Source organism: Talpa occidentalis, unplaced genomic scaffold (genome assembly GCF_014898055.3).
Source record: "Talpa occidentalis isolate TD23 unplaced genomic scaffold, MPIMG_talOcc4v2.1 talOcc4.4, whole genome shotgun sequence".
NCBI lineage: Eukaryota > Metazoa > Chordata > Mammalia > Eulipotyphla > Talpidae > Talpa > Talpa occidentalis.
The window spans coordinates 51,229,153-51,253,706 of record NW_023604295.1 but is presented as its reverse complement, the minus strand read 5'-3'; the positions used below and the strand labels follow the sequence as shown (position 1 = coordinate 51,253,706).

The window sequence follows — 24,554 nt, the reverse complement described above, 5'->3', positions numbered from 1 at the left end:
CCTGCACTCACCTGTGTGTACGAACATGTGCTTGACGTAGTTCTGTTTGGCGGTGAAAGTCTTGTTGCAGAGAGTGCACTCATAAGGCTTTTTTTCACCCTGCCCACTGGCTGTGCTGTGGCCAGCAGATGGGGCCAGGGGCTGTGGTGCTGGCAGCTGTGCAGTAAAGGTCGACAGGCCTGGCTGGGACACTGTCACAAACTGGGTCTGCTGGCCTGCCAGGGGCTGTGGCAGGCTGAAGAGGAAAGGCTTGGGGCCGCTGCCCGCGGGCTGGGTAGTGAAGAGGGCCGGCAGGTAGGTGTTGCCGGCTGTGCCAATGACCTGTGTGTTGCTGGTCAAGGTCAGAGGCATCCTCAGGTTGCTGGTGAGGGTTTCTGTCTGGCGTAAGTAGAGCTGGGTACTTGGCAATGGCTGCCCAATGGACGTGTTGATCGAAGGCTGCTGCAGGACACTCTTGTCGGAGCTGTTGCTGACAGTGATGACAGTGCTGTCCATCTCTACCTCATTGCTTCTTTCCGGGGAGGAGGCACCTGTCTCTAGTTGGTGTGGCTGTTGACCGCCCTCAGCAGGGGCTTCCGCAGCCTGTTCAGGTTGGGTAGGTTCTGCTGCTTGGCCATCCCGTGCTGCTCCGGGCCCAAATTGCTGCTCCACCGAGTCGGGCTCGGTGCCTATGGAGGAGCTGACTCCCGAGTCAAAGCTTTCGCCCTTGGGCTCACTCTCAGTACCCTCAGCTTGGTCAGTGTCTTCCGTGCACTCCTCGGATTCATTGCGCTCCAGGATCTGCACCCTTTGCTGCCCATAGTAGTCATAATCGTCCTCCATCTCCTGCTTGATGTGGATGTTGCCCACCAGGGTCTGGATGCGCACAGGGCGGGGCTGCTTGCGGCAGTGTGTGGTCTCAGGGGTGGTGGACAGGTAGCGCTCCATCTGCTGTGAGCGCTCATGGATGCGTGTGATCCAACTGGGGTCTTCCATGTGGTGGTCCCGGGGCAGGCCAAGGGCAGTCTCATGGTGGCTGACCACCGCACCGCTGTAGAAGGAGCGCTCCCCGCTACCATTCTGCATGGAGCACGCATAGAGTGCTGAGTAGATCCTGTCCACGCTGTGCTGGGGGTGGCTCTGTAGGTAGCCCGACTCGGTGTCACTGCTCTGACCCGATGTGCCTGACTCGGGAGTGCCCCGTGGCGTGTCCTGGCCCGAGTCCTGGATCCCCGGAAAAACATCGCCCACATTCTGTGATACGATGCGCGTGCACTCATCAATGACTGTTTTGATCTGCAGGATGCTGGCGGCCGTAAGGATCTGCAGGGCTTCCGACTGGGAGACGCGCAGCACGCCGCTGTACATGAAGTCAATGAGCTTTTGCACCGACTGCACTGACACCACGGATGGGATCTCGATGTCACTGTAGCCCAGCAGCAGCTTGTCCTGGAAGAAGGGGCTGCCGGCTGCCAGCACGCAGCGGTGCGCGCGCAGCATGCTCCCGTGGATGCGAACCGTCACGTCACAGAAGTGGCCACGGTTGCGCTGCTCGTTGAGGGTCTCGAGCACGGAATTGCTGAAGTTGTGAAGGTTGATGCTGTGAATGCGCTCGGTCATCCCCTTGCAACTGATGTCACCTGCGTGGCAAGACAGACACAAAACAGTGCATGGGGTCATAGCGAACTGACTGCATTCCTAACACCTAGGACTTAGGTGGATAATGCTCACAGTTCTTAGAAGCAGCCCCCTGCAGACACAAGGCAGGAGGGGGTTGTGTAACTGTGGGGAGATGAACAGGCTATTGCACAGGGGTCATGCTGTGGGTATAAATGCCAATGGGAAGAATACTTGAATTTTGCTCCAACAGTGCCCTGGCTATTTGGGTATTGAATCGATATTAATCCCCTAGAGTTTCTAGCAGGGTTGTCAGTTGAAGTAGAGCCACCTGGTAAATAGATGGGTCATTTGCCTGCTATTCTTACAACTTCAGCAATTAAGAACTGAGAGGCCATGGGACTCCTGTTCTCTTGGAACTCTACCTACACTTTAGACAAACCTAAGCCTGGATCCTTCGGGAAAGTTTACATTTCCCCCAATTTATCAACATTCCTTACTCTATGCATAGATTAACAACAATATTCATAGTTTAAAAGTACCCTTTCCTCCTATTATTTTATATGGCATATTCCCCAAATTCACACCATGAAGGCAAAAAACTCTCCAACCCAGACTAAGATGTCCACTAAACAGCAGTTGCCCTGTTTTCCAGTTGAGGGGCAGCTATAGAAAACGCAACCTGTTCGCCAAAGGAGCACTTATCCACTGCTTTCTGTATCTCTCCATTCTTCTTGTCATCTCTGACAACCTGTTTGAGTACTTTCTAGGGTGGCGGTATGTAATATGGTATTAATCTGAATTTTCTGAGGCTTAAGGAAGAAGGAATGTTAAAAAGGTCAGACGTGGAAGCACTGACCTGAGAGATTGGAGTAACCTATACGATCATATTTATCACTCAAAGTTGGCATTTTTGACAGTGGAAGGGAGCACTATTAACAGTTAGTCCAGGGCAGCAGGAATAATCAGGAGTGGGTGGTATGACCACCCTGGCAATAGGATAGTATATACACTTGCTAGAGAGGAATTATCAAATAGGTCCAAGTAGGAAAGCAATAGATTCACACAGAATGTGGATAAACTGACCTACTGCTACCTTACACCATAGGAGCGTGCAGACAAGGAATAATGTTGGTAACATTTGGATCACAAAATGCGAAAGAAAATAGGTGCTATAACATTAAGCCTCAGGGATTTCCTTTTTTTTTTTAACCTCTTGTCTCAAATGGCTCTAAACTTCCTTTCTCTAAATGAGTCTTTGATAGGATTCCCCTGATTTACTTCATTGAAGTAACACTGCCTTCTAACAGTAATAGGTTTCAGGTGTACAGCATTATAATTTGGCATCTGCATATACTACATTATGATCACCATGGAAAGTCCAGTTTCTTCTATTACCACGCAATTGACCCCTTTATACAATTTACTCATCCAATCGGCCATTTCCCTGTAACATCAGCTAACGGTTTTTGTTATCTTCCATAGAAGAGTGAAATCAACAGCAATTATAAAAAAGACAATAAACGACAAGTGTTGGCAAGGGTGTGGAGAAAGGGGAATGCTTGCACACTGTTAGTAAAAATGTAAACTGGTACAGCCATTATGAAAAACAATTTAAAGGTTCCTCAAAAAATCATGAATAAAAATACCATATGATCCAGCTCTTCTCCTTCTGGGTATTTATCCGAATATGAAAATACTGATTTAAAAAGATATATGTTCTCCTTTGTTCATTGCAGCATTATTTTAAACAGCCAAGATTTGAAAATAACCCTAGTGCCCATCAATGAATGAATAAATAAATAAGATGTGGCATATATACACAATGCAATATTCAGCTATTATAAAAAGATAAGATTTTATCTTTTGTAACAACAGGGATGGACCTAGAGGACCATCCTGTTGAAATAAGTCAGATGAAGAAAGGTTCCCCATTTTTTAAAAGATTTATTTATTTATGCATACAAGATTTATTTATTTATGCATACAGGCCAGATGTATGGGGGGGGGGAGGAGGGTTCACCAGAGACAGAGTGGGGAACAGAACAGGCAGACTGACTGAAATACACTGCTGAGGGGAGCAGCGGGAGAGACAGGAGAGGTCTGCTGCACCATGTGGGTAGTTCCCTGGATGGCCGGGATCGAACTTGTGCTACCGATGCCGCAGATAGCTACATAGTGTTGTGTTTAACCCCTTGAGCCAACAGGGAGGTCCAGCTTCCCCTATTCTTGCCTTCACAAATAAACAATCAGCTCAAGAGTGAAGTGGGTTTTCAAAATCAGATGACACAAATGCTGACTGTGGATTTGTGACCCAGATCCCTATTAGAAGTAACACCACAAGTAATGTCCTACAGACACAAGTAATGTCCTACAGACACAAGGAATGCCCACCTCCTCAGATACTTTCTCCTCTGCCTGAGGAGACAGGACCTGCTGGGAAGGGTGAGCTCAACTAGCTCTTCAACCTTATGTTGTTCAGTCTCTCCCCCTCGCCTTCACACAAACACAGTCAATCCATCTCAGTGGGTGTGAATAGAACCTGTTATATATTCATTCATTTTCTTTGTTCTCATCTTCACATTTGGTTAGTCTCACATATATTCACTTAATAAATGTCTATTGGCTCTATGTTCATTTCAGGTGATACACTATGCAATAATTTTTATATAAGAGAGTTCCTTTTTCTGGCTTCCATCAGGCCTATTATTTGCCCAAAATATTGCATTCAGCTATGGTTTCTTCTTTTTTTCATTTATGGAAAACAGATCATCTTTATCAGATTGAAGAATTAACCGTGCTGTAACTGTGCTAATACAAAATAAGGCCTCAGAGGCAGGTCCCAATAATCCAGGAAGGAATGTTCAGGAAATCAGTCCATAGACTAAAGTCCAAATTCTTGCTGAGTCCCCCATGTATGTGTACACGATGATGACAAGAATAAAAAAGGGCAAACATTTTTTTAAGTGCTTACGAGGCGTGAAACATAGTTCTAAATACTTTATGTGTGTAATTTCATTTTTTCCTAAACAATAATCCTACGGTATAGGTCGTCTTACTATCCCTATTTTTCACATGACGAAACTGAGATCAGAGAAATTAAGAAATTTGCTCAACTCTACATAGGCAATTAGTGGCGGAGCTGGATTTCTAGGCAGACTGGCTATAGATTTTTTTCTCTTATCCGCTTCACTGTGTTGATAGCTTTGCTTCTGAATGAAGTCTGGCCCTTAGGTGTCCGGACTGTTGTATTATAAATGTGTGTGAAAAGGTTTGTCCGGTATGTCCTCAGCTATTTCTAAACCTAGCCATGTATTTGAAAGGCATTTATGTTTCTAGGCATTTATGTTTCTTGACTGAGACCAACATAGTCTCATTCACTGACCTTTAAGAACATTGTTTTAATTTTATAAATGGGTACAAGAAACAAAACAAGGGGCCTCCCTGGTGGCACTAGGGGTTAAGTCTCAGCACTATGAAGCTATCAGCAGCCACTGCAGCACAAGTTTGATCCGCAGCCAGGCAACTAACCCACATGGCGCAGGAGACCTCTCCTGACTGGCTTGCTGCTTCCCTCAGCAGTGTATTTCGATAGATCTGCCTGTTCTGCTCCCCACTCTGTCTCTGGTGAATCTTCTCACCCCTCCCCCCGCAACTCTGGCCTACACCCCAGCTCTTGTATGCATGAATAAATAAATCTTAAAAAAAAAACAAACAAAAAACAAAACAGCTTGTTCCTGGCACTAAAATATAGCTTTCTAGGTACAATTTTACTATCACCAATGTTTCTTTCATTTAAATAAAATAGTAAACACTAAAACTGATTGTGTCTCAATAAGATCACTATTTCTGAGTAAGATGAATTTATTAAAATAAATTTTCCTACACAAGTGAAAACACTATTTATTTATTTATTTATTTATTTAGTGGGACCCTCACTGGTGGCTGGGGATCAAACTGGCACTGCAGAGGCTGGGGCAGCCTCACAACCCAGCGCTCAACCACTGCGCTACAAGGGGAGACCCTGAAAACACTCTTTAAACACATTAGCTCATAGCACCAGTCATGACGACATCACTAGAGATGTCATATGTGATGAAGAGTTGGCGTCTTATAATTTTTAGAAACTCTGTCATAATTATCATAATAATAATATTCACGTATCATTTTATAGTACACAAACTTTTTCATGTGTAACATTTCATTCGCTACTTCAACAACTCTATGTGTTTTCAGGACAGTTCTTATTACTATTTGATGTAAGAGGAAGTTGAGGCTCTCAATGGCCACATGACTTGTCCAAATTTTACACAGCTAGTGACAGGGTGGATTAGAACCATGCCTTTTGGTGGTTTTTTCACTGCAGAGCACTGAATCACTGAGGAATGAATCTTGGATTGCCAAAAGATCTAAAGGACATCCCAATTCTCGGCCTTAGGGAAAAGAGACATTGAAGTAATAATGGAAGTTGTTTAAGAGTTGGAAATGGCCAACAACAAAAGCTGTCATAAAATCACACACACAATCTCCTAAGAAAAATTCAGAATGCTTGTTTGACCCAATTTGTCAAGTCTACCTAAATAAACAGGTAACCTTATATAGATAATCACAAAAAATTTTCTGTTAAATAGTCTGAATTAATATTATTGCTGTAAATTGTTGCCAACTTCATTAAAAAGCACAGAGACAGACTTAAACCTGACTTGACAAACCTAGTTGGTATTTTATAGACACAATTGTCAAACATCTCCCTGAGTACACTGGCCCACACTGTAGGAGCAACCAGGGAAGGCTGAGTGGATTTTGCTGATAGGGGTACAGATGTGATGGGGGACCCTGCCTTTCCATTCAAGCGCGCCTCATTCCTCCAGCACACAATGCTAGAGCGATCCCTTTCCCAGGCTTTCTTTTATTTTTAACACTAATACAGTGGGAAAAAGTTTCTGCCACAGCAAAGCAATGTCCAGGCTTTTGTGAAACATGTCCTTTTCACCCAGTCGGCATTAATGTATAGATTCCAAGGAATAAATCTGAAATACTCTACTGTAGAAGATTTGTCCTCCATTGAAAACAAATCTTGATTAGATGGTTATTCAGGGACTGTATAGGAAGGAATGGTGTGAAAACGCTAACTCTATTCTTTCCTAGATTGGCACTGAATAGGCATTTGGGCTATTCAAAAAAAAAAAAAAAAACCCTTTCAACTACAAAACCACAAAACTTTGCAAAGATTATGTGTATTGGGGGACACCACCCCCACCCAAAAATCTCCCACAGTGGTGTGAACATAGGACTGATGACAAAATGAAAAAAGCGGTAAAGATGACTTGCTATGTGTTTTACAATGATAACCCACCCCTTTTCCACTAGACTAAAATGATGGAGTCAGCCTGTGATGGCATTCACCACACACAGTGGCACTGGTAGCGATCACACACTCACAGTGGTTGTGTTCTGAGCAAGCACAATATGGAGGGGGCCGGAGCAGGAGGGAGGGAGTAAGCACAAGGGAAAATCTGCTGGTGGTGAAATAGGTGATAGAGGGCCAAGCTTTCGGTTTCGTAGGGTGCCTGCAGCCTGCCTGTTCCTTAAGCTGTGGGCGTCCCAGGATAGGACTTAGCATGAGAATAAAAAGCTGCCTGTGCACAAGGGAAAATGAACAAGAAAGGAAACAGCAGGCAATACAATCTCTTTTAATTAGGTGTGAAATCCAGTCCTTCCTCAGTCCGGATATATAAAATGAGACTCTGTAAGAGTGAGGCACTGTAGAGGGAGAGGAGAATCTGAAGTCCCTGTGACTTGGGAGAAAACTCCAGTTCTTAAATTAAAACCACTATGAATTTCAGTCAAGTCAACAGGTCTGAGTCAAATGGCAGGGCCAAAAAGCCCTTGAGCTTTCAATCTGGGCCGTGAGGCTCAGATGAAGTAAGTGGGTCAGCGCAAGAAGTACGGCTAGGATGGCCAGGTTTCCACAAACAGTCTTTGTATTACACTCCACATCATACCTGGACACCTTGAGTAGGCAGAGGCCGCTTTTCATGTATCAGTTGCTTAGTGATTACACCATCACAAGTTGGGGCTACATACCAAGTTGGCTACTCTAGGAAAGAGCCATTCCTCTCCGCAGAAAGCAGACGGGCATGCTGTCACCCAGTCTTCTAATTTCTATCCGTGGTCCTGTCATGCACAAGAGCTCAGCAGTATCTGCTTTACTTGTATGCTGAGGGGGATTTGTTGAGCCCCTGTGCTGCAGGAGGGAGGTTGCTTGTTCTGTTTCTACCATCTAGAGCAGATGGCCCTGTATATCCTTACCTCTTTTTCTGCCTCACTGGCATCTTCACAACCTTTGGAGGGTGGCAGGGTTAGGGTGGGGGACACTGGGGAAATCACTTGTGCAGGTGGAAGGTGGTAGGCACAGCGAGACCTCTTTCTCCTGCCCTGGCTCCATATACCTGGGGCACCCCAGCTGTCACTGCCCTGCAGGCAAACCTTGCGAGAGTCATTAGCCTATGGGAAGGAGAGCTACATTCTTCACTTAGCCATTTTTAGGTGAAAGGGGGAGACTTTGGGCTTTCTCTTTCATCTTCCAGATAATCTAAGCCTGGGTACCATTGAGATTTCATGTTTTCACCGTAGGTAAGAAAGCCCTTTTCTCAAAACATAGATCAATTGTTCACCTTTCATAAATTTGACGTTCAAACATATTTTCAGGAATACACCAGCTGAAAGTTTGTACTTTTGTAGCCACGGCATATTATTATAAGTAGACAGATAATAAAATTACCTTCTTGGGGCCTCCCTGGTGGCGCAAGGGTTAAGATGCAACCTATGAAGCTATACCGCAGCCACTATAGCACACGTTCGATTCCCAGCCAGCCAGGGAGCAACCCACATGGCGCAGCAGACCTCTCCTAGCTCACCCTGCTGGTCCCCTCAGCAGTGTACTTCAGTCAATCTGCCGGTTCTGTTCCCCACTCTGTCTCTGGTGAATCCTCTCACCCCCCCCCACACCTCTGGCCTGTACCCCAGCTCTTGTATGCATGAATAAATAAATCTTTTTAAAAAATTTACCGTCTTGTTTTAAGTATTTACAACATCATTCTATTTAGGATCACAGCACCACGGTTAGATAAGTTGTTCATATTACTTCAATTTTCATTCACACATTGTCACATTTCTGGAGCACATTTTAAGTATTTAAATGTCCTTAAGTACAAGGATGAGGTCAGTGACTTTCATTACAATCTGAAAAAGGTCTGTGTTTCCAGAAATTATAGACCCATTATAGATTCAGATATGTCTCTTTAAGCTGCGTTTAACTGCTTGAACTAATCAAAGTAACTGAAGCTCATGCAACCTTCATTACTACATCTGATGCATCAGGCCTGCTGACCTGGTATTTCCCATTTACTCTGATTGAGCTGATGTTGCTAAAATCAACTATCTTAGTCAAAGTGACAGAACTAACATTTCTGAATAGAAAGATTTAAAAAAAAAGCTGGATTGAAAAGGATGAGAGAAAAAGAGAAACATAGATAATAAAGCCACGAACTTTGGAGGAATATAGCCATATAGTCTTAAAGTTGTTGAAGTCAGCTAATACTTAACAACATTTGGTTTGAGTCAGGTTTCTGTAGGAGTTCCTTTTGGCATTAACAGACTAGGAAATACCCTCTAAACTTTTTTGACTAAAAGTTAGATGTTGTGGTATAAGTTGAATAAAAAGTACATACAAACTCAATATGCACTTTTAATCTAGCACATCTCAGTTCACCTGTTTTTCTCTCCCTTACTTTCCCTCTTTCCCTCTCTTCTCCCTTCCCTACCTCCCTCCTTCCTGTTTTCCTTTTGTTTCCTTCCTTTCTTTCTTTCTGTTATTTTATTATGTTGTACTAAACTTAAAATACAGAGAACAAAGGGACAAAATTGTGAACTAGGAGAATGCTTGCTCCACAATCTTCATGCTCCTCCCCAGACCTGGACTTATCCTGACCTTCCTTCCCTCTCTTCATTCTACCAAAAGATAAAAGCTGTAAACTCTGTCTGAAGAATGGGAACAGATTATTACCAATAGTGGAATTTTCAGGCCCAAAGGAAGACGCAATCTCATGGAAGTCTACCCATTTGACTCTACAGGCTCTCCTAGTTTTCCTCAGTTAGCCCAGATCTTTAGTTTGCTTGATTTCAGTTTAAGTTCACTGTTACTTTTAAGGGACTAAGTAAGACATGTCTGCTCTTATGTCCAAATTCACAAATATAACTGATTGATGGGTGAAGTTGCTTCTTGCGGTCATTCAAATTTTCACCAATTTATTTGTGAAAAGATTTACTGAGAATACTCTATGCAAATAGAGTTAAAGACATAGATGATATGAAATCTAAAATAGTAGAAGAAATTCATCCACAAGGACCTTTGATATTTGAGATGCACAATAATCAACCAACTAGCCCCGGCCTCAATGCTCTGGAAGAGCTGCAACTGCTTTTTACTTTTTTGGAGCCTTGAATATCATAACTAGAGTTGAGAATCAAAATTTAGGTCACATTTTAGCAACTCTATTGGACCCCTGGGCATATTTTTCTATGTAAATTTCTTTTGGAAAATCTATTGTCAATTCCTTATTTTACTTCTACTCTGATTTCTCTTTTTGAGTTAGATGCAGATAAATATTTTCTTACATGTTTATTAATGTATTGACTGGTTTTTTCAGTCAACTTAAATTCCTTTAGTTATGAGGTAAGGATATAATCAAACAACTAATCAACAAAGTAGTTAAAAAGGGGCCTCCTTGGTGGCGCAAGGGGTTAAGCACTGCACTATGAAGCAATCCGAAGCCTCTGCAGCATGAGTTCGATCCCCAGCCCACCAGAAGCAACCCACATGGTGCAGCAGACCTCTCTTGTCTCGCCTGCTGCTCCCCTCAGCAGTGTATTTCAGTTAGTCTGCCTGTTCTGTTCCCCCCTCTGTCTCTGGTGAATCCTCTCACCCCCTGCATCTCTGGCCTGTGCCCAGCTCTAGTATGCATAAATAAATGAATCTTTAAAAAAACAAAACAAATGTAGTTAAACAGCTACATTATGGAACCAATTCTAAACTTAAGTCAAACTTCAGTTCTGGTTATTATCAAGCTACATGAATCTCTATACTTTAGGCATCTGATTCCAATGGAATGAAACGTTGAAAGTGCAAATACCTTTCTTATTCTCTTACAGGACAGTTTGTGAAAGCTAAATTTTAACTCTGTGAACAAAGGTATCAGATAGCTATAATTCTAGACAACGTTCTGAGAGACACCTATACTCCTCATTCCAAAGCTGAAATGAAAAGGCTGCTTCTTGAGGAGGGAAAACCTGCTGGGACTAAGGAGAAAAGTCAATGAAATCTGATGTTGATGCCTTTAAATCCTCTTACATTGTAAACCTTTTGAGACACCTTTTAGGAGTTTGATTTTTTTTTTTCCTCAAGCTCTTTCCTTACAAATTTAGCTGCTGCCCTATTGTAACCTTTTTCTTTGTTCACTAAATCTGGGGAACAAAAACACAAAGATGCTGCATCTGTGGGTGGGACACACACCAAAAAAAAAAAAAAAAAACGAACAAAAGGATCTACTTAAATGCACAGTTAAAGTATGCAGTTTGAATTTGGCTTTGGATAGACTTGAAAGATCTAAATATTTAAATGTACAGTTAATAAGTTTGGTTCTTTAGTTTGCTTGAAAAAAGTTAAAAAAGTGTTTATATAAAAAACCAGCATCTTCTTACTGTTCTAACCTGTTCTTTTGATTACTACATCACCTGTTCTTTTGATTACTACATCATCATATACTTTTTTTTTAAGGAAAAATAAATTTTACCTTTAGTAGGTTTAAGGAGCCCAGCAACAGGTATTCCTTTAGAAAATATCATTAACGAGTGATGAAGTCTACTTAAGTAAGAAATTAATTTTTGACTTTGGGAAAACTTTCATCTGAACTTCAATGAGTGAGAAAACAGAACTCCACAGTGTAACTTAAAAAAGGCTTTTGACTAAAATAATCACAGAGCTTCCCAATTCACAGAACTTCCTTTAGTCCTCTTCTGTTGCTCAATGTTCTGTAACTGCTTTTGAAGCAGATCTTTAGATTCATGCTCAAATGTTCTCTTTGCTTGTGTTTTTCTAGAAAAAAAATAAGTTGCCTCGAATGTGCAACTGGTTTTCAAGTGTAGTTCTGTTTATTGGTAGGAGGGGATTACACTTTTTCTCTGTTGGAAGATGTGCACTTAAGCCATGATTAGATTGTTTTACTGAAGAATGAAGGCCTTCTGGTGCAAAGCAGTAAGAAAAAGCCAAGGAAAAAGGTAAATTTATTTGCTGGATGACTGGTTAAGAAGGAAGCACAGAGGTGATTTGATGAGGGCCTGCTTAAGAAAGTAGCTGAAACTACATCTCAACAGCCCACCTGGGGTGATCCATTATAGAACCAGGCACAGGATTTCCTTAAGAAAGAATAAGATGTAAGTTCCTTTTTGGCACCTGCTGAGATGAAGAAGATCCTAAATAAGTGTTGTCAGAACTCAAAACCTTGGGAGGCACTGGTAAATAAGCAAAGTACTAGGCATACTTTGTAATTATTCTAATAGGGAGTAAGATATTTTGTTTATTTTTATTATATTCTTTACATGCATGTTCTTCTATATGTTCAATATATTATTTCTATATAATAGGAAAAAAGTAGGGCCTCCCCTGGTGGCGCAGTGGTTGAACGCTGGGCTGCGAAGTTGCCCGCAGCCTCTGCAGCGCCAGCAAGGGTCCTACATGGTGCGCAGACCTCTCCTGCCCAGCCGGCTGCTCCCCTCAGCAGTGTATTTCGTTGGTCTGCCTGTTCTGTTCCCTGTTGTGGCTCTGGTGAATTCGCTCACCCTCCCGCACTTCTGACTGTACCCAGTGCTTGTATGTATGTATGTATGTATAAAAAATAAATCTTTTTTTAAAAATAGGAAAAAAGTAATTAATCTGTAAGTCTTCTATAGCTATAGCTGACAGTCTAATGACCTCATATTGATTTTATATTATTTTCTCAGGTTTTCCAAAGAAAATATCTGTGCCAATCCAAGAACTTGGACATGTTGCCATCCTTTGCATGTCCTGCATTCCTTATTCACTTTCTCTCCCTTGCTGAATTTATTCTGAGTTCTGAAATTATTGTGCTTTCTCTACTTACCAAATCTTAGGTTCCACTGGTTTGCGAGGTAATAACAGGTAACATTAACGTCTGATTTTTTCCCCACTGAATTAGAAAATTTTCATTGTAATATGGCAGCTAAGAAAGGCCCAGCCTTTGCCCCAGGACTCCCTTGCCCCAGGAGTTGTTCTGAGCTCAAATCAAAAGTTAAGCCCTGAAGACAAAGCTTAAGACAAAGGGTTTTGTTTTAGAACTCTAGCTCTTCTTAGCGAATTAAGTTGCACCCTTTCTGGGATGAGGAGGGGAGGGTGGTACTTTGGAATTAAGATTGAGGTGGTCTGACCAAGAAGGAAAACACATCCCCTCAAGTGGGCGAGGTGCCAAGGTTTGAGGTCTCTGCCTGCACACACCTATCTCTACTTGGGGTAATTGCTTGGGACTTCTGGAGGCTGTACCTTAAATTGAACAGTCACGATCTTGGGGCTCAGTCCCTGCTCCCAAGCAAGAACCCCGGTGAAAAGCATCTCTAAACTCACCTAATGCTAGTGCCTGGCAATCATAATTAATAGGCTCAATGTTGACCTGGTGGGGTGAACAGGGAGCTTCAAGATGGAGACCACCGTGGATTAAGCCTCTGATCCACCCTATACTCCACAAGTCTTGTCCAAGGATAGGAGGGGAAGAGAACCCAGACACTTGTCTGAATTTCTTGATAATTTAGCGAGAGGGACCTTGGGTTTAATTTCCTTTAGAAAATATCCAACACATATCACATACTTTATCTTTTAAAATTATGTTACCAGTTATTGTCTCTCTACTGTTTTGTACTTCATTGTGCCTGTCTCATCTCAATAAGAAGACTTCAAGCTTCTAGAAGGCTTGTACATTACCTTGTTATAAAAACAAATTGCAAAATTATTTGATCTTTCACACTACTTTACATAGAGTAGGTCCTATCTGTGGTTTTGTGTGTGTGTTTGTTTTTGTAACTCTCCACTGCAATTCACAATCATTCTGACAGTAAGTGTAGATTGCAGGGTGTACCTGTTGTCATGAGCATGTGTATATTTAGTTACAGGAGGTCTTCCCAGTTCCTGAAGTTCTGTGCAATGCTCTTCCTCTGCCCTTTATTATTCTCCTCTCATCAGCAGATAGCCACGGTTCTATTTTCAGTATAAATTTAAGATTGAAGGCAATTGGTTTTTTTAATGCATTTAGTGAGTTTTCCACAAACTGTGCTCAGTCATTTATGATTTCTGACACATGCCATACTGTTCCCATCTTCCTGATTTCATTTTCCCCAAGAGATAGCTCATTGGGTCCTCCTGTCAGCTGAGGATTCAGTGGAATTCAAAACTGAGTCATACTTTGTAATCCAAAGTGAGAAGAGACGACTGATCTGTGATGTGACATAAGAAACAATCAGGCCAAACTCCCACCACTCCAGACTAACTTGGGGAAGCTAAACCACTTGGTAACAGATGTTATAGGGATATCTGTCAATCAGCTTTGATAACGGGTATTTTTATTTGCATAAACAGTGTCTGGGATTGTTTAGAATATTTTCACTTGGTGGCCACTGGGTGTCCTCATTTACAAAGTAAATATTGAACATTTAGTGTAGGTCACCAGGGAAAATAAGACACCAGTTTTTTCTTTGGCCTTTTATATACCGGGTAGAAATTTACTGCTGAACTCACAACCAGGTCGGATATTAGTACCATTTAAAAGTCGGTCAGGTCAAACTGTTAACATTTATAACCAAAAGTAACTTCTGTAGGTCCCAGACACGAATTTGCAAGGCTGTTTCCTCAATGCAGGGGACTGTGATCCAGTTAGTAGAATGAGCCCTTATTCATTTAAAACTGGCATGAATATTTGACTGTCGGTCTAGGGAGCCAAGGAGAAAGGAACAGAGAAAGTCTTAATTTGCTCTTGAAAGAAAAGAGAACACCAAATATCTCCATGGGATATTTGTTAGATTCTGTTTTCATCTCAACTTTTTTTTTCAAAAGCAATAAAAAATAATTATGAGAAAGATAAAATATGCCTTTTGCCTAGCAAATCTGAAGTAATAAGAAAAATGGCACAATGAGCTGGGTCATATAATGATTACCAATCACTTCATATTTAGGGACAAAGAATAAGTTTTTCCTTTGTGGACTAGTTATCCCACCTAGAAGTGAAGGGTAGAGGTCACATAGTCAACAGATATTTACAGATTCAACCATTCCAAGGTACTGAGGATGACACATTGCTGGACAATCACTTTATGCTCCCTGAGTGATTTTTGCATGTTTATGACTATCAATGCTGCAGACTGATGTCATAAATCCAGATACATACATCTATCTCTGATGAGATTCTTTCCTTGCAAAGCAAAAAAGATTTCCATCTCCCCACCTTGCAAATTTCTCAAACTTGATATACAAAACTACTACTGACTATATAACAGTATTTACCTTCAAATGCACTTAGCCAGCTACCTAACCCTTCAAAAGCAAAGTTTACTGTAAAAATTTTTTCACTGATGTACACTGTTAGCTTGATAATTATACTCTGGCACACCATTTTCAGTATGCAACTGTTCAGTGTGATTCCTTGCCATGCCCAACAAATTATACAGATAATATCTGGGAAACTAGGAAAACCTGTGAGCTATTCATTGCCTGTTGGAGATGTTCTATAGTTTTACTGGCTTTACTTAACAGCCTTTACTGTTTTCAAGTCTCTAGTATAGCTGTCTATTACTATTAATCAACTGTTTAAATCCACAACAATGCACAACAGCCAGGTCACTTTCACCCTGAGAGTCTACTAAGGGATCACAATGTATTCATTTCAGTCAAAGATGTGTACATTCCTGGGATTGGTCACATTTTCCAACTCTTTAATTAGTAGATTCATTTTTGAACTATTGTAACCCTGAAGGCACAGATCTGCAGAGCTCTCTTGACTGTGTTTTACCCTAAGCCTTTTCTCCTTTCAGTTCCTCAGTTTTCTCATTTAATTTCACTTTTACAACTTCTTGAGGCTCTGCAGCTGAACACCACACAGCGCAGGTCTTATCTGATGTGCCGGCGCCTGGTGTGGTGTAAGACACACTGGTGTTTTGTTCTTGAAGTACAGGACTGATGTTCTGAAACCTAGACTCTAACACAAAGGGGATCATTAGCTCGTTTTAAGTGTCTCTTTTCTTCCCTCCTGGCCTCCTCCTACCCACCCCAATACTTCCTTAGTCCTGTGCACTGGCAGCAGATGGTAACCATATTCCAAAGCTGACTATATACACAATCGTGCCACCGAGAACAGAGTGGCTTCAAAGTTAGTTTCTATTCAAGTGGGATGGCAGAGACTTCTGGAGGAGTGAACTCATCTCTCATTCATTTAATCCCCTATTCATTCAGCCAGAAATTTGTTTTCCTACACATCCTTCTACTGTCCAGCCAGTTGAGGGAGGATGGGCGTGAAGAACTCTCTCGAGGGTCCTTTCAGCAGGAGGGCACTAACGATTCTGTGCCAAGCTCTTGTTTCCCTGGGCCAGCTCAGCCTGCTGCTGATAGAATCATGCCATTCCCATGAGAGGAGCTTGTGAGCATTGTGTGGGGGTGGATTTCTCAAGAACTATCTCCTTGCTAGAATGACAGTCACATGCTATATGCCCTAGACAAAGATGAGACCCAAGGAAAGGGTAAAGCAAGGAGGAGGTTTTGGGGTTACAGAAAAAGGCACAGGATAGTACAATACTGGGGGTGGGAGTAGAAAAGCCTTTCCTTTTTGGTGTGTCAAGGTTTTCTGGAGCTTTCTCCTAATCATCTGTTTGAGCATCTTGAAAATAAGTATCTATTTTCATGATATCTATCAAAAACAGGCACCAGATTATCCCACAAAGTTGACCTTAACCCTGCCATATTGCTACTAGAATCAAAACATGTAGCAGTCAACATCCAACAGAAATGATTCTCTTTTCCCAGCATTAAAACAAGAGGGTATTTGTGACGCACATTGTTTTGTAGGTCTGCTGAATTAAAAGAATCAGATAAAAAATCAGTACCTATACTCTTATAAATGGGTAGAACGCTCACAGGCGCACTCTGACTCTTATTTTTGCAAATTCTCCCCCATCACATTCATTCATTCCTTCACCAAGTATTTGCTGAGTACATACTCTGTCCAAACACTGTACTAGGGTGCTAAGGATCCAGCAGTAAACAAGATAAACCAGATTTCTGCCTTCACAAATTCTCCTACCTGGCCAAAATAAGCATTTAATCATTTAGCCGCTAGAATGTTATTTGAAGAGCAGTAATAACTCATCTTACCTAGTATTTCTTCTGAGTCTTTCTCAAATATATTTCTTGACGTGTCAGAGTCCTTTAAGGAAGAAGTTTTGTCTTAAAGCTCTTTCTATTGTTATAGCCAGTCTTCTTGGCTACAATGTTGAGAGTTCAGATTGCAATTGCTACCTTTTGTGTGGGGGGTGGGGGAGACTACAACCCTGAGGATGGTTACTTTTCAAGCTACACATACATTTTCTCTGTAGATATTGTACCATCTAATTTGTGTCTTTGGATTCTGCTGATTAGCTACCAACATGTGATTTAAGGAATACTGCATATGCGATTTCGAAATCATGACTCAGTGAGTTATTATTTTAAAACTTTGACTTAGGATTTAAACAGACTTGCACACAGTCTAGTGTAGCATTTGATCACAAACTATCACTGAGAGACTTGTAGCTCAAGTTCCATCCTCATGTGTTCTCTGGAATTCTATACACAGCAGCCAAAGTGCTCAGGAGAAGCAAATGTCAGAAATTATCTCCATGCATTACCAACAACTATGTGGGTGCGATGGAACAGGAAAGGCTTCGAGGCACAATGTGTTAACAAGTCTTACTGAATTTCTTAAGACTACATTTTTCTAACTACTGTGAACTGCTTCCGAATGGAAGAAGGTAACTGAGTGATTAAGAGCAATCCTCCACTGCAGTGAAGCACAGTTACTCTTCTACCTTTACCTCTACTTTGAATTAGTTCAAAATACTGTGAAGCCATCAGGTGGGCTGTCTTGCAAAAAGATAAACAATGCACCTCTTTTGTCGTGAGAATGTCTCTTTGGAAAGGGCTTTCTGATGGGCAGCGCAGCAGTTCTCCCATCCAAGGACCCAACGCTTCACCTTTTCAAGCTTCACCTTTTCAAGTATTCGGGCTGGCGGGTGGCTACAGTGACAAGATGCCTAAGGGGTGTGGTGGGGGCACGTACAAATCCTACAATGTTCTCTAGGGGGAAGATAGCACACAAGACCATTCTCTGCAATTGGAACATCTCTCAATGTTTGGGATGTACTGGAGGACAAGAAGGAACTTCATGGGTCAGTACTGCAATATAAGTAACACCACATATCTTACTTAGCCCAAGAGAAAAACATTCAAAGAGAATTTTTTTTAACTTCTCTAGGCCACAGTTTCCTTATCTGTAACATGCAGTGTTTCGTAAGAATAACAACTTCTCTATTTGACATAATACAGAAATACTAGGTAAATGAACATTTAGGAAGTATTAGTAATTTTCAGATTTTAGGGAAAAAAAGACAATTGGGGGAATAAAGGAAGGGAAAAAGATAATGGAGAGGCCTCCCAGTCTACCCTTTTGGGAACCAGGAAAGGGGCACTGGCCTTCTCCTGAAGTGAGGACGGTAACTACAGACCTTTGGTCTCCGTTATTCACAGGGGTAGGACAGGGCCCATGCTATGACCCTCATTTATGCTGCATCAATTTTAGTAGACATTTCCTTAATAATTTAAAGCACAAACCATAGCTAGTGCTCAAATCCACTGAGTGCTGTCTGTCTGCCTGGTGCTGTTTTAGGGTTTCACGTAGAACATTCCATCTAATTCTTATAATAATCCTATGAGGTAGGCACTATTTTCATTCTCATTACGCATATGAGAAAATGGAAACAGGGAGGTTAAGTAAACACAGGAAAATACATTCATTGGTTGAAGTTCATATTAAAAGTAACAAATTGCAAGCCGGGGATGGGAGGTAATTGAGAAAACACTTTCTGAGCAATAAAAGGTCTGTATTTTAGTGGATTATCAAGTCTTCAAGAAGTAGCTTTAGAGGTCTGTCATGGTGCCTGCCCCTACTCAGTGGGCATATTGAGAGGTCAAGTAAGAGCTCCAGGAGCCATTCTGTATTTGGGTGTTTGCACTGGACCTCTCCTTGCTTATTAGTTTACTCTTGGGGGACAGGTCTGAGGATGGAGACTGGGTATTCTGATTAAGATATGTCTCAGGGAAGTGGCTCTTTCCTTCTTTTAGTTCCCTGAACTTAATTTAATGAAAGTTAGGGCCTCCCTGGTGGTGCAAGGGGTTTAAGTGTCAGCACTATGAAGCTATCAGCAGCCACTGCAGTACAAGCTCAATCCCCAGCCAGGGAGCTATCCCACATGGCATAGCAGACCTCTCCTGTCTCTCGCCCACTGCTCCCCTCATTAATGTATTTCAGTTAATCTGCCTGTTCTGTTCTCTCTGTCTCTGGTGAATCCTCTCACCGCACCCCCACCCCGACCCAGCACCTCTGGCCTGTACCCCAGTTCTTGTATGCATAAAAAAAAATCATCAAAAAAAAAGTTATACAGTCATGTCCCAGAACCATCCTCTCCCCCCCCCCCCCAGGGCACATATACCTGCTTAGTAAGTTCACAGACTTTGAGAGGGTTCCAGTCATGGCACCAGGAAGTTGAAGACCTCCAAGTTAGGAATTCCTCCTCTCAGAGGGAAAGAAGTGACCTGTGTGTAAAGCCTCTGCCTGTATCACAGCCCACAGACAACAGGTCTTCTTGAGCGTGCTCTCAGCACTGACCCAGGCTTATGACACTACTTTAGAAGCTTGGGATCCAACCAGCCCTCTGGAGCTTTCAGGTGAGGAGTGAAATGGATAGACTAGATTTCTGGTGGTTTCCTTAAAAATGGAGGAAAAATACTTATTCTTGATTCAGAAGCCTACAATATTTCCCTGAGGAAGGGATAGGTAATTTTCTCCTGGGGTTAACTTCTAATTGTTAAAGTTCGGAATTTGTATTTTCCCTGAGATATGGAACCACACTCTGTAGTCCACGTTTATATTCGCCTTTCTTCCATTATCACCTTGGTATCCAAGTACCCAGTTGAGATATGAGATAAAGAGACAATAAGTGATTTTACAGGAAAGAAAATGATTATAGCAAAAAAAAATGACAAAAGTATTATAGTTGCCACTTCTTGAAACTTCATATGGTATTCTATGTGCCACATGAAGCTTTCTTAAAAATATGTATGCCTTGGTTTAATACTACATGAGATGGTAGCATAAAAATGACATGAACCTAGATAAAACCACTAAGGATAAATTGAATAGCAGGAAAAAAATTCTTTTTTGGAATTGAAAAGGAAAAACTCTTGAAGGTCTATTTTGATACCAACTATGAATTCAAACTTCCTCATGAAGTTATTAAGACTCATATTCAAAATTCTTCCATGTGGTTATTTATGGAACTTCTAGTAGTGATAAAGTGATTTTCTTAGTTTTATAGGTAGTTTAATAGCAGAGTGAAGTAACTCTTGACTTAGCAGGTTTCAGAGCACCGTCTTGAAGTGGAAGTAATTGTGGTTACTGTGCGTCCAGGTGACATTGGCCTTAGGGATGTCCTTAACCACCAAAGAGAGCCACAGAGTCTGAGCAAACATTTACAAAAAGCCCTCGAATAATGAACATGAGGGTATCTTGTGACAATTAAGTAGTATGTGTGAACAGAAAACAGGTTTGCTAGTAACCACAGAGCTACTTTAATTTGGCCTAGCGTAAAAGAAGTTCATATACTTTGGCATTAAAAGGAGGATTACATTTTGCTATAATTTCTTAAAATACTTAAAAAATAGAAATGATAAAAGTTGTGTGATATCTGTCTTCTACCTAACACTCAGGTATTAGATACAGCATGACTGAATATTTGTGAAGGCATCCAAAGAAGTCATGTAACAATTATTGCAAAATATTCCCTCTTATTAACTAAAAGGAAGAGAAAAGCAATGCTGGGGGGAAAGTAGAGAAGGAATGGAAATTATTGATTTGTTGAGCAAGGGTAGTGACTTCAAATTTCTTTTACAAATATTTATCAATTTCCCTGTAAAATGGGAAATCTAGTTTTTCTCTCATCTTTCCTACTTAATAGCAGAGTCTTCCTTAACAGAAGGTTTTATTCTTTAGTCTCTAAATGAATGGGGGACTTTTGCATCATAAAAATATTTGTTACCCCACTTTTGTGTACCTGTTCATTAGTTTCTTTTAAAGCACAGTAATGTTGTTGCTAGGTTCTTGAAAACTACAGCTTTAAGCAAAATGGTATGTAATGAAACCAATTTACCATAAGCAAATTGAGATAAATGAGAAGTGAGTGCATATTTCTGATCACAAAAAATCACCAAACTTCTAAATAAAAACCCAAAACACTTCTAACATTAATAATTCGCATTCATTCATTCAACTATTTTCCAACCTGCTAATTCCAGCTCAGGGTCTCAAGTGGCTGAGTCTATCCCAGCAGCTTTGGGCACAGGATGGGAACCACTTTTGACAGGACCCACTCCATCACAGGCCACACTAACACCCACATTTCTACTAGAGCAATTCAAACACACCAGTGAACCTAACATGCACACCTCTGGGGAGGTGGGGAGGTTGTGCAAACTCCAAAGACAATTGCCTTGGCTAGGAAGTTTTATTTCTCATCAACACTGTCACAAAATGACACTGAACAAAATGTTATTTGAGGACTTGCTGTATTAGACTTTTTCACAAAATAGTTTTGCAGTTGCTCTTTTCCCATCCCAGGATCCCTTTTTATGGTGTTTTTATGATGCATCAGATTGTGCCTTCTCAACACCCACCAGGAAGCAACCAAGCCTGGGGGTGTGCTGCGCTCACCATTACTCCCCATCCCTCCCTGACATCTCACCCCACTATCCTGCTTTTCTTCCTTCGATGGTGTTTCATTTTCTTTTTTAATCAAGCATTGTAAATCATCTCTGAGTTTCTATTTTCTTTTTTTTCTCTCAGCAAAGTCATCTTTGAATTGATTTCCACATTCATGACCATGTATGACCTCTTGCGCTGTCCCCCAGCACCGTGTGTGACTCAAAGTCACTTGTCTCCAAGTGGGTCCATCCCTGATATCGCATACTCAGCACCGCATAAAACTGAACTATATTCTGTTCCTCTAAACACTTCCTTTATACTTCTCTTTTTGATATCTTGGAGTTATCTTTTTTTAATAATAAATTTTATTTTTATATTCCCCATACAATTACAACCCCCTTATTTTGACCCCAATCCCTCCCCTCCCGCCCCCTACCCCCATAGAGTGTCTCTGGTTCATAGTTTTTTGTTGATTTTGATTTTCACTTTCTTATAGTTATTCATTTTCCTGGTCCCTTATTTAAGTTTTCTAGATTCCTGTTATTAGTGAGACCTCTTGGAGTTATCTTTGATGATTTTCTCTCTTACCTAATTCTCAGCTCCAGAGCTGTCTGCCCTCATCCACTAAATATGCTGAACCTGACTCATCCCTACCCTCCCTTTGAACAGTGCCCTTCGGGTTACCAATAGTCTGAACTGCTGAGAAAGCTTCCTGGGCTCTCTCCTCCCTCCAGGCACCCCTCCCACACCCAGCATGCGCCACATCCTTGCTGCTAAGTTAGATGATCCTATAGCCAAGTCATTGCAACCCCTTCTTAAAACCCTTTCACAGCTCTGTACCAGGATGAAAACTCCTTACACCTTACCATAATGCTTCCCCTCCAATGAAATGTTGTTCATTTCTAAGAGCTCAAATGGATCTTTTTTTAAATGACAAACTGAACTAGATGTTACTGTTAACTGGATTATAATGCATTTTATGAATTTTCTAATGTCCATCTAAAATAACAGTGACTTAAGACACTATTAAGTTTTAATCTCTTGGTGGCAGGATCTGTTTGTCTCCACCTTTGGAGCACTATTGAATTTGGTGAAGTTCCAGGCACATAGATGAACTCTACAAATGCTTGCCAAGTGAGTGAAATCAGTGTTCAGTGCATGCAGGGGAGTGTCTTTAACTACCCCACAAGGGAGTTGTTTGTGAATGTATCTGAGCTTCTCTACGAGACTCTAAGTCTCTGGGCATAGGACTCCAGTTTATAAAACCACCTCTTGCACAATACCTAGGCTCACTTCTCCACCCTGAAAGCATTCAGCAAGTCAATGAAGAGTCCTGGTTCTCTTTTTGTGCAGAATATTTAAGTTCTCTTAGAAGCAGCCTGAGTAACAGGCAGCAGGGCATGGTGGGGGAAGAAGAAAGGTTCCTTCTGGCTCTTTCACTCACTAAGCTAGGAACCTTTTGGTATATGTGGTATCTTTAGGTCTCCATTCCCTTATCTGGGTTTAGACCAGGTAACCTTTAGTCTCTTTCAGTGTTAATAAAAAATTCTAACTGATACACATTCCTGAGAGATAATAAAGGATGGAGAGGCAGAAGAAAAGCAAAACAGAGAGCAGAAAGTGTTAATTTTGCTGATGAAGTAATAACAGGTTTATCTAGGGTGGGCCTCCCGGGTGGCACAGCGGTTGAGTGCTGGGTTGCGAAGCTGCCTGCAGCCTCTGCAGCACCGGTTCGATCCCTGGCTGCTGGGCGAGGGTCCCACATGGGGCGCAGACCTCTCCTGCCACCCGCTGCTCCCCTCAGCAGTGTACTTCGTCAGTCTGCCTGTTCTGTTCCCCACTCTGGCTCTGGTGAATTCTCTTGCCCTCCCACGCTTCTGACTGTACCCACTGCTTGTATAAATAAATAGATAGATAGATAGATAGATAGATAGATAGATAGATCTTTAAAAAAAGAGGTTTATCTAGGGTACTTGGTGTGAGTTTATTGGTAGAAGAGTCTGACTTGAAATTTCCTTTAAACAAGGAAATTCCTAGAATCTTCATGCTCACACTGAATAGATACTAAATGACACATCTCTGAGGGCAGTAGTCTATGTGATGTTTCATTTTTTTAAATCAGGATGTGAGAAACCCTGACAAAAATGGAAGAACACTAATTTTATATAATGAATTTTGCCATGAGCGGAGGAAGCACATATGAAACTGTCACTAGCAGCTGCTGATAGGAATTAAAGATGTACTCCAGTAAGATATGAGATGGCAAGATGAAGAATACAGCCCTGAAAATCAGCAGTCTTAACAGTTATATGTGGACACTCACAAACACATGCATCAGTGTTTGGGAGAGCAATATGGCATGGTGTGACTTGAGGCAATGGGCAGATCAGATTTGCCAAGGGACTTGGGAGGATTTCACAAGAGGACAGATTGCTAGAATCTGGAGAGACCACGAGTCAATGACAGAGTTCCAGCATGACACTGTTAGGTGATTCTGGCTCCAGGAACAAACCTTTTTCAATAAGAAAAAGTATTCTAAAAGCCATGCATCAATAAATTATCTCTAGATCCTGCATAATACTTTTCGACACCTATTGATTATATGAAGAGGTCACTTGTGCCTATTAGAAAATAAGTGGATGTCTTGCTTTATTATTTATTTGGACATCAGGTGTCTGTAAAAGGGACCTACAATTCAGCCCTGCTGAATTTTAATGACAGGCGATGTCACCCAATATAAACCATCCTAGGAGAAAAATGAGGCAAAATGTAAGGAGGACTGAGTATCATATACTGAACTTCTGTTTTTATAAAATACCATTTTGTGCCTCTATA

General features: G+C 41.5%; 1 protein-coding gene across 39 annotated transcripts in view; it reads right to left on the bottom strand.

Moving 5' to 3' along the window:
• Positions 1–24,554, bottom strand: part of ZBTB20 (zinc finger and BTB domain containing 20) — a 775,686-nt gene that overhangs the window by 34,933 nt on the left and 716,199 nt on the right. For 38 of the 39 annotated variants that reach the window (XM_054700589.1, XM_054700561.1, XM_054700562.1 and 35 more), the window contains one exon: positions 12–1,619. In XM_054700589.1, coding sequence (XP_054556564.1) covers positions 12–1,619 — 1,608 coding nt within the window. Of the gene's footprint in view, positions 1–11; positions 1,620–17,080; positions 17,301–24,554 lie in introns of those variants that run through there. The other variant, XM_054700588.1, reaches the window with a different exon arrangement.